Here is a 9,346-nt window from a genome sequence, read left to right on the forward strand (position 1 = left end):
CTGATCTGATCTAAGGCAGCTGCAGGACGAGAGGGACAAAAATGGTGAGAGTGGCCCAAGGGATCTGCTCCTTCTCCAACCGTTTGGGAGAGGTGGAGGAAGGTGGGAGATAAAACCAATGTAATGACACAGCCCTGTGAGGGGTGGCAACAGTGGCCCAAGGGACCGGGCAGGATCCAGCAGGACCGGGTGGGATCCAGCAGGACCAGGCAGGGCTCCTGGCGCCTGGTGGGGCTGGCACTGCAGGCTCCAAAGTGCAGCCGCCCCGGGAACATCAGTGCTCCTCAGGGGGAAAAAGGAGGACTGCATTGGCCGGGAATCGAACCCGGGCCTCCCGCGTGGCAGGCGAGAATTCTACCACTGAACCACCAATGCCAGATGTGGGGCACAAAATGGCTGCCCACACGTGAGCACCCCCTTGGGCACGGCCAGTACTTGTGGGGACCCCTCCTAGGACAAGGACCCCAACATTCTGCTCTGATTCTGGGGCTCAAGCTATGAGGGCATCACTTTGTGCTGCCAATGAAGTGTATTGTCATTAGGCTTCAGAATCAACAGTGCATTACTGAGGGCACAGCTCAGCTCCTTCTCCCCTGAGTGGGACAGAAGAACCTGCCACACGGGAACCTCCAATGCCAGCTGTGGGGGTCCCCCATGCCTACCCTCCCCCCCCTTCCCTTTGCCCTCTGTTCCCTTTCCATGTGCCCACTGGCACTAACAACCCTCACCACCGTCCAGCTGGGCGTCCAGTCTGGGAGAAACTCTGCCACCCCCTAAGCTCTTCCCATGGCCCCAAATACGCTGTGGGGCAGCCATGTTGTGTCCCACATCTGGCATTGGTGGTTCAGTGGTAGAATTCTCGCCTGCCACGCGGGAGGCCCGGGTTCGATTCCCGGCCAATGCAGCCCTCCTTTTCCCACCCCCTCACCTCTGCGGCCGCCCCAGCCCTGGCCCTAACGCCACTACCCCCGCGTTGCTGCCTCTCTGGCACCAGGGTCCTCTGCCCTGCGCAGGGATGCGCCAGCCGAGCTGGGGCCCTTGTGGATGCACTGTTCACTCTGGAACCTAATGACAACACCCCTCATGGCCACCATGGCTCAGGCAACGCAGAATGGCCCTGTTGTGGCTTGAGCCCCAGAATCAGAGATGATTTTTTGTCTCCTTCTCCTTGGGGACTCCCCACAAATGCCATCCCCTGCTCAAGGGGGTGCTCACGTGTGGGGCAGCCATGTTGTGCCCCACATCTGGCATTGGTGGTTCAGTGGTAGAATTCTCGCCTGCCACGCGGGAGGCCCGGGTTCGATTCCCGGCCAATGCAGCCCTCCTTTTCAGACCTGTCCCTGGCTCTGCCTCTTGGTGCCACCTCTGCTCCAGCCCCCCGGGCTGGGGCTGCCCTCGCTGCCGCTCTCCCCGGGGCAGCTGCCTCTTGGGGCGCTGCTTTGCCACAGCTCAGCCCCCTGCCCCAGCCCCACGCGTTGAGGGGCAGACGGTGGTTCCATCTGCCTCGCACAGAGGGGCCCTCAGAATGTGCTATTGACTCTGGAGCCTACTGATGACACCTCTCGTTGGCATCATGGCTCTGGCAGCACGAAGTGATGCCCTCATAGCTGGAGCCTCAGAATCAGAGCAGAGTGTTGGGTCTTTGTCATGGGGGGGGGGGGGGTCTCTGCAATTGCTGGCCACTGCTCAAGGGGGTGCTCACGAGTGGGGCAGCCATGTTGTGCCTCACATCTGGCATTGGTGGTTCGGTGGGGGAATTCTCGCCTGCCATGTGGGAAGCCGGGGTTTGATTCCCAGCCAATGCAGCCCTCCTTTTCCCCCTGCTGGATCCACCGCTGCCAGGGCTGCCCTCCTCCCTGGGCAGCTGCATTTTGGGGCTGGGAGCAGAGGCAGGAGCTGCCCCCCATGCTGCCCCCAGCAGGGTCCTGCTGCTGATGCTGGCTGGGGCCCGAGGCCCCCCCATCCGCAGCTCCTGCGTCGCTGCGTGTGAGGAAGTGCCAGGACGAGCGCAGCCCCGAGGAGGCACCTGCGCAGCTGCTGCATCCACCACATCCCAGGCTCTGCGCAGCAGGAGAGGCCCAAGCCAGGACTGCAGTTTCCATGAGCTCTGAGTGCTGAACGGCCCCACGGTGCTGGGACAGGGCGGCTGGGAAGTGCCAGAGAGTAGGAACTGACCAGGTGAACTCAGAGTTGGGGCTCAGGCGCCAGAGGGGCTGTTTCTACAACAGGACGGTAGTCATTAGGCTCCAGAGCTCCTGCCATGGGCAGTGGCCCAGTCAGAGCCCACAGCCTCCTGCAAGGGGCGGCAGCAGTGGCCAGAAGGGATGGCTGGATCCAGCAGCGCCCATGATCCCCAGGAGCCCTGAGCCAGGGCTGGGGCTCCCAAACGCAGCTGCCCCGGGGTCAGCGGCAGCCCCAGGGGGAAAAGGAGGGCTGCATTGGCCGGGAATCGAACCCGGGCCTCCCGCGTGGCAGGCGAGAATTCTACCACTGAACCACCAATGCCAGATGTGAGGCACAACATGGCTGCCCCACTTGTGAGCACCCCCTTGGGCAGTGGCCAGCAATTGTGGGGACACGCCCCCCCATGACAAAGACCCCAACACTCTGCTCTGATTCTGAGGCTCAAGATATGAGGGCATCACTTCGTGCTGCCAGAGCCATGATGCCAACGAGAGGTGTCATCAGTAGGCTCCAGAGTCAATAGCACATTCTGAGGGCCCCTCTGTGCGAGGCAGATGGAACCACCGTCTGCCCCTCAACGCGTGGGGCTTGGGGCAGGGGGCTGAGCTGTGGCAAAGCAGCCCCAAGAGGCAGCTGCCCCGGGGAGAGCGGCAGCGAGGGCAGCCCCAGCCCCGGGGGGCTGGAGCAGAGGTGGCAACAAGAGGCAGAGCCAGGGACAGGTCTGAAAAGGAGAGCTGCATTGGCCGGGAATCGAACCCGGGCCTCCCGCGTGGCAGGCGAGAATTCTACCACTGAACCACCAATGCCAGATGTGGGACACAACATGGCTGCCCCACACGTGAGCACCCCCTTGAGCAGGGGATGGCATTTGTGGGGAGTCCCCAAGGAGAAGGAGACAAAAAATACTCTCTGATTCTGGGGCTCAAGCCACAACAGGGCCATTCTGCGTTGCCTGAGCCATGGTGGCAATGAGGGGTGTTGTCATTAGGTTCCAGAGTGAACAGTGCATCCACAAGGGCCCCAGCTCGGCTGGCGCATCCCTGCGCAGGGCAGAGGACCCTGGTGCCAGGGAGGCAGCAACGTGGGGGCAGTGGCGGTAGGGCCAGGGCTGGGGTGGCCGCAGAGGTGAGGGGGTGGGAAAAGGAGGGCTGCATTGGCCGGGAATCGAACCCGGGCCTCCCGCGTGGCAGGCGAGAATTCTACCACTGAACCACCAATGCCAGATGTGGGGCACCCCCTGGACAGCGCAGCCCTCATTTTTCCCCATGTGCATGAGCCTCTTCCCCTCCAAAATATCAGTGAGGGGGATGAGGAGCAGCCCCTGCCCGAGCTGGGCCCTGCTGCGGGTCCTGGCTTTGCTCCAGGTCTGTCTGCAGGGAGCCCCAAGTGCTGGCAGGATGCAACTTCCCCTAGTCTCAGCTCTGCCCTTTCCTTATATTCCCAGAGGAGGGTTTAACCAGTCTCCTCGATGATGAAAGATCCCTATTTTTGTAGAACTCCAAGGTTTGTCTCATGACCCAAATCATTAACAGCCCCAGAAATGGCACACAGACATGAGCTGCGATTAAATGAGACCGAGTAAAAGGGGCACCAACCTTTCAAATGACATCTTTAGGACAGACGCTTTGCTCTTGGTCATGTTTATTGTAAGAACTGAGCCTCACATCCCAACACCCCACACGAGTCTGTTGTGTAACTCAGGCAGCACCATGACAAGAAGTTACAGAGTGCCAGGAACAGAGCAACCCCCTGTGGAGATGCTGGATTTGGGATTCCCGCCTTTCTGTTCCTGGATAGGGAAAGCCTGGTGCAGAAGAAGGGCAGCTCCCTCATCCCGCCCTTGCACGGATGCTTCACTAGCGGCAATTACGCAGATAAATAAAGAGCTGTCAGCATCTTATGGAGAAGCAGCAGTGACCACAGGCCATCCAGAAATTAAGTTATTGCTATACTCTGTTTTATGGGACACTGTAGGTAGCCACCAGAAGAGACCACAGCCTTGGATTACCCTTGTGCTACCAGTTCATGCTGGACAGAAAGGTGTTGGGGAAAAACGCAGGGATCCTGCTGATCCACTCCCTGCCGTAAGGGCAGGAGGCTTCTCAATCCCAATTAATCTTTTGCATTTTGATGAAAATAGGGAAAGGGGAGGAAAATCACTGGCAGGCTCTAAAACACTTGGGAATTCATGGCTACTCCCGGTTTACGGCAGGAGCTGCGGAGCCGTCTTCACGTGGTAAGGGAGCGTGGGTTCCGATTTCCAAGAGCGCAGGAGGCCAGTGTCACCTTGAAGGCTAAGGCAGAGCTGCTGATTCTCCAGGGATAATTAGGGCACGGAGCAGGACACGGGCTAGGGGAAGCACCAAGGAAGCTCCTGCCACGCGCAGAGGTCATCGTGACACTCGATTCCACCTCCATCGTCTACAGGGAGAGGTTGTGAGGGACAGTGTCTCCATACGCAGCGAACCACCGAAAACAAGGTGTAACATTAAGAAGTTTCATACATTCAAGGCCATCTGTCATCTATCAGATACCCCAAGCTTGATTAAATCTGATGAGTTCACAGCAGTGTCAGCACCCCCACTGTCCCTCCCCACGAGGAATATTGTCCAGAGAGCATGGATTTGAGAAGATGAAGAGGACTGGAAGAAGCTCTGCATCTCGGACTGATGGAAGAGCAGAGGCGGCCTTTGCAGGATACCCAGAAGCGTTACACCTCTCCGTTAGGCATCGTGTAGCTGGTTCTGTTTGAGGAGAATCTTCTCTCCGGGTTTGAATGCCGGCATGCCCAGGTAAGGGCAGCTGGCACAGCGGAACGCATCTCCCAGGTAGCACTGGCAAGAGAAGGAAAAGCCCCTGCTGTTTAAGCAAAGCCAAGGGCTGCTTTGAGCTCCCTGCCACGGCGCCCTGGGCTACCCGGCTGGACGACCCGCTCCTCGGCGCGCGTCAGCCCAGAACCCCCTCCCTCCTGCCTCCTCTCAACAGCAACGCGGCGGAGGTCAGTTAAGGGCCGTGCACGCACGTGGCAGCGGCTCCCTAAGCACCACCAAGCCCTGCTGTGCCCCATGGGGCAGCGGGCTGCTCTCACGGACAGCACGCGCCCGCAGGGAGTGCACGGGCACAGGGCAGCAGCAGCTTTAAGAGCCAGGACCAGCAGGCCCATCGGGACAAGCAGCGCCGCAGGATCCGCACGGGCAGTGCTGGAGAGCAGGGAACCATCCCAGGGAGATGATGGTTCTTAGACACAGACTGTTCAGTACACAGCACAGTACAGAAACCAAAGCGCTCGCTTACGTTGCCACAGGCAGATTTGGGTTGCGAGCTCCTCTTCTCCTGTTCCAGCTCTTCGGCCAGGCCACACGTGCTGTAGAAAATAAAGAAATCCCCTGAATCTTTGTGCTTCAAGGTTATGCGTCACCAATACGTGCTCCTGCCCTGTGCATGGACAACAGGGAACGACCCTCACTGTGGCAGGACACAGCGGATCCCACGAATGCTCCGTTCCCTGACAACACGGTTTGTAAAAACGCAAGGGCTGACACACATTCCTCTGACTGAAACCAAGGATCTCTTTAAAGCTACATGGGCTATTTCTTCTGGAAATCTGAGGGAGAACCAGGAGTTGAGTGAAGGCTGTACAAAATCTGCAGCCACCCTCTGCCCCCAAGATGACTGCTCATGATGTAAGTGCAGTAATTTCTAGCAGTTTCAAGGCAGGCAGCCAAACGGCAAGAAGAAGATGTTCTTAAAATCATCTTTCTGTATCTGGACTACCTTATAACATGAAGCGCTTCACCAAAATAGTTTTATCTGGGTTTTTTTAAGTTGAATTTATTGAATGTTTTTAGAATATTATTAAGTTTCCACAACTCTTCCAATCCCAACACTAACCAGTTCTTGCAGGCTTTCTTCTTGCCCATGTCTTTGCAAGAAGCAGCTCTGAGGGATGATGGATCTGGCTTCTTCAAGTCCTCCGAATCTAGCAGCTCATCCGAGTCCAGCAGATCCTGGAAACGCACCCAAGAGAGGGATTTGTCAGTGGGTAAAGACATCGCTGCATTTAAAGAAATGCTACTACTCCAGTAGCATTAATTTGAAAGCCCTGCCCTCTTATCTACCTCTGCTCTCCATGCTCACTGTGCCCAAGACCTCATATAGCAGCAGACAAGTTCTGCCCTAGGGGTGTTGAGCTACCTCTCCAGCTGTAAAGTTTGCCGAATGGCAGGGCTGAAACTGCTTTAGAGGAGGTAAGAACAGAAGCGAGAAGAAAAAAGCAGCAAAGAATCACAAATAAAAACAGATACCATCTCGTCATCATTCATATCGTTGGCAGAGAGAGTCCACAGCTTTGCAGTAGCTGGGTCCACAGAGGGCTTTCCTGGAGGCGAAACAAAGACAGACAATAGTTACTCCAACCACTGTCCCGTCTGCTCCCAATAAATGGAATTCAAGTAACTCTGGAACAGAGCTGTCTCACTGTCTCAACTGGCAAGTGTCCCTTGTGAGGAAGGTGATCCAGACATTTAGTGCTTCTTACCTGAAGGTTTCTTGGCAAAGGAAAGTTTGAGCTGACTCGAGGATCCCACTTCAAAGTTGGGTTTCCTGCCCTCTAGCTGAACAATGAGAAGGTCATTGCCTTGATAGCCCAAATGTTCTTGGACAGCCCAGGCCTCCTCTGGGGTCAGGGGCTCCTTTTGCAGCTGCAATGCAAGATCTCGGGTTAATGTCATGCAGAACCACCTCACTCCAGCAGCCAGCCCAGAATCGCTTTGAAAACAACTCCCTTTGCCTCTGGTTGCTCTTCCTCAGAGCAGAGGTGGAGGCAGTCCCAGCTGCAGTGCAACAGAAAGAGCTGCTCAGCACGAAGCCAGGCGGGTTCCTTTAAATTTGCAACCCTAAAGAAAAATACTTATCTTTGCAGCAATTTTTTATCATGGCAGGCAGCATGCACGTGTATTTAGAGCAAACCTGGGTAGCTAAAGAACTAATACACAGTGAGTCTTTCAGGAATCCCTACCCCGCTTCTCAGGATAACAGCATGAGGGAGTTTCGTGACCCTGGTAGTACCCACCTACCTCCTTCACTTCCACCAGCCCGGAGAGAGTCAGAGCTGTGGGGAGTTTGGCTGCTGTCTTCATTAGGCTGTTTTCTGGAAGACACAAAAGCAGGGGGTAAGAGGAGGGGAAGATAAGAATCGAGGACATAGAGAAGCAGACATTAAAACAACTGCCTGAGGTTGCAAAGCTAATTCTAGCTCCGCATGTGTTTTAGAGATGCTGAAACTTTCCCAAATGCATTAAAGACCCATTAGGGAGGAAAAAAAAAAAAAAAAAACACCCTGCCCTCCCTCCCCTAAACATTTTAACATATTAAAGTGAATAACTCATTAAGTTTTCAAAGCACAGACACCTAAACAAACATTATATTCAGAAACATAATATTCAAGAGCTCATTCTAGCCATCAAGAGTTACTAGTTGCTTTTTTACCATAAACTCCTAATAGGCCTCTCCCCTCGGGTACAAAATAGCCACGAAAAAGAAGAAAAAAAAAAAAAAGAAAAAAAAAAAGAAAAAAAAAAGAGAGAGAAAAAAGACCCACCTCACGCTAGTCCCACCTGCACTTTATTCCAAATTCCTGCCTGCCAGATACAACTTTGGAAACAGGAATCCCGCCCTGCTCCTGACTTTGCATGTTCTGTCTTGTGTCTCAGAAATGCTCCCCCTCTAAGGTCCTGGCAGCACTGCAGAGCTGCTACCAGTTTCAATACACGGGCAAATCCTCTGCCTCAAGGAGGGGTTTTCTGCTGCCAGTTAAATCACCATTTTCAATATTTTCAATACTGTAGATTAGGCCAACAACAACAACAACCACCACCAGTACATGGCTGTTTCTGCTGTTAGGAGGGGTGGGGGGTTATTTCCTCCTTCCAGCCTCAACCAACAAGGTTCAGGCGCCAAGAAGACTTGGAGGTCACATCAAAGACAGAGAAATAATCCTGTACCAGCCCCAATGTGCAGTGCATTCCTCCTGCAGGTGCTCCAGCTTCCCTCTTAAGCTTTAGTCCAAAAGCATTTTTACCTTTTCTGGGTAACAGAGTCCCAAATGACTCCTGGGACCATTTCTCCTCCATACTTGTTGCTAATTTGCCACATTTTCAAAATCAATTCAAAAGGGCTGCGAGAAATGTGATACCTGTAGCAACATTTAACTCATCAAGCTCTAGCAGAAGACCAGTATCCACTGAGCTTTTTGGTCTGGCTTCACATCAAGTCTATTCTGCACTTTCAATAGAAGGAGAATCCCCGTAGACATCTTGGACTGGTACCAACTTAAACACAAGATAAAACCCTTGCTATTCAGCCTAGTGCATGAGAGGAATGGAAGTCTTTACTTTGAACACCAGCCAGTGTTCCTGCTCCTTTCATTTTGGCCTGGTCCTCACAGGAATTTCTCTGTCGAGCTGGAAAGCAGAACTGGTGCAGATTCTCTCACCTGATTCTGTCACCACGGGTTCCTTCAGGAGGACACGGCCCCCTGGTTTAAGTATCCGAGCTATTTCTGCCAGAACATCGGCACTGTGCTGGGCTGCACTACCTGGCACCATCCCGGAGAGAATCACATCGAAACTGGACTCCCCATGAGCCGCTGGAAAGAGAGATGAAGGTGGAAGGTGATACAATTCTATACGTACACACACACACCTTTGCTCAATATATCAGTTTCACCTGCTTTCCACTTCTCTCATGCTTGTGTGCAGCAGCAGTAGTTGATTAAAGACACTATGATAAGCGTGAGTAGAGTGAATCACCTTGTGGTATTGCCAGCTTCTGCTTACATTTGAGAATAGTCAGATTCTGCTATCGTTATTCTGAAAGCCTATCAAGAAACCAGGGCAGCTCCTAGCAGGAAAGTGCCCTCTCCACTGAGCAGTAAAACAAACAAACAAACTCATTCTTACATTGACACAGCTGGTTAATGTTTTCCACGGACACACGGGTTTCAGCTCCCACTACTGCTTGAATCCTATCCACCAAATCCTTCAGCGCCTCCACCGGTGCGGACGCGTCCCAGACGACGGCCACGCGCTGCCCAGGTTCGATCCCGTACTCTCCCATTTCTGCAGCCGCACCAGACCTGGCAGGGACAGAGAGCAGAAGGGGC

The 9,346-nt window shown here is 54.3% G+C and overlaps 1 protein-coding gene and 6 non-coding genes across 7 annotated transcripts; 2 read left to right on the forward strand and 5 right to left on the reverse strand.

The window, feature by feature from the left end:
- Positions 1–304: 304 nt before the first annotated feature.
- TRNAG-GCC (transfer RNA glycine (anticodon GCC)) lies at positions 305–375 on the reverse strand. The gene has a single exon. It is a non-coding gene; the product is annotated as a tRNA-Gly (tRNA).
- A 458-nt stretch (positions 376–833) lies between these two features.
- TRNAG-GCC (transfer RNA glycine (anticodon GCC)) lies at positions 834–904 on the forward strand. Its single transcript has one exon. It is a non-coding gene; the product is annotated as a tRNA-Gly (tRNA).
- Positions 905–1,247: 343 nt separating this feature from the next.
- On the forward strand, positions 1,248–1,318 carry TRNAG-GCC (transfer RNA glycine (anticodon GCC)). The gene has a single exon. It is a non-coding gene; the product is annotated as a tRNA-Gly (tRNA).
- A 1,116-nt stretch (positions 1,319–2,434) lies between these two features.
- Positions 2,435–2,505, reverse strand: TRNAG-GCC (transfer RNA glycine (anticodon GCC)). The gene has a single exon. It is a non-coding gene; the product is annotated as a tRNA-Gly (tRNA).
- Positions 2,506–2,919: 414 nt separating this feature from the next.
- TRNAG-GCC (transfer RNA glycine (anticodon GCC)) lies at positions 2,920–2,990 on the reverse strand. The gene has a single exon. It is a non-coding gene; the product is annotated as a tRNA-Gly (tRNA).
- A 343-nt stretch (positions 2,991–3,333) lies between these two features.
- Positions 3,334–3,404, reverse strand: TRNAG-GCC (transfer RNA glycine (anticodon GCC)). The gene has a single exon. It is a non-coding gene; the product is annotated as a tRNA-Gly (tRNA).
- A 1,496-nt stretch (positions 3,405–4,900) lies between these two features.
- On the reverse strand, positions 4,901–9,317 carry CIAPIN1 (cytokine induced apoptosis inhibitor 1). Its single transcript, XM_010221002.2, has 8 exons — positions 9,144–9,317; positions 8,678–8,830; positions 7,260–7,333; positions 6,722–6,884; positions 6,489–6,562; positions 6,076–6,191; positions 5,479–5,548; positions 4,901–5,018 (listed from the first exon to the last, which is right to left on the reverse strand). Exons 1-8 carry the CDS (start codon positions 9,298–9,300, stop codon positions 4,908–4,910), a joined length of 918 nt encoding a protein of 305 aa, XP_010219304.2. The 5' UTR covers positions 9,301–9,317; the 3' UTR covers positions 4,901–4,907.
- Between the last annotated feature and the right edge of the window lie 29 nt (positions 9,318–9,346).

The sequence above is a fragment of the Tinamus guttatus genome, unplaced genomic scaffold, assembly GCF_059628265.1.
Source record: "Tinamus guttatus ecotype Peru unplaced genomic scaffold, ASM5962826v1 Tinamus_guttatus_pri_ptg000674l, whole genome shotgun sequence".
NCBI lineage: Eukaryota > Metazoa > Chordata > Aves > Tinamiformes > Tinamidae > Tinamus > Tinamus guttatus.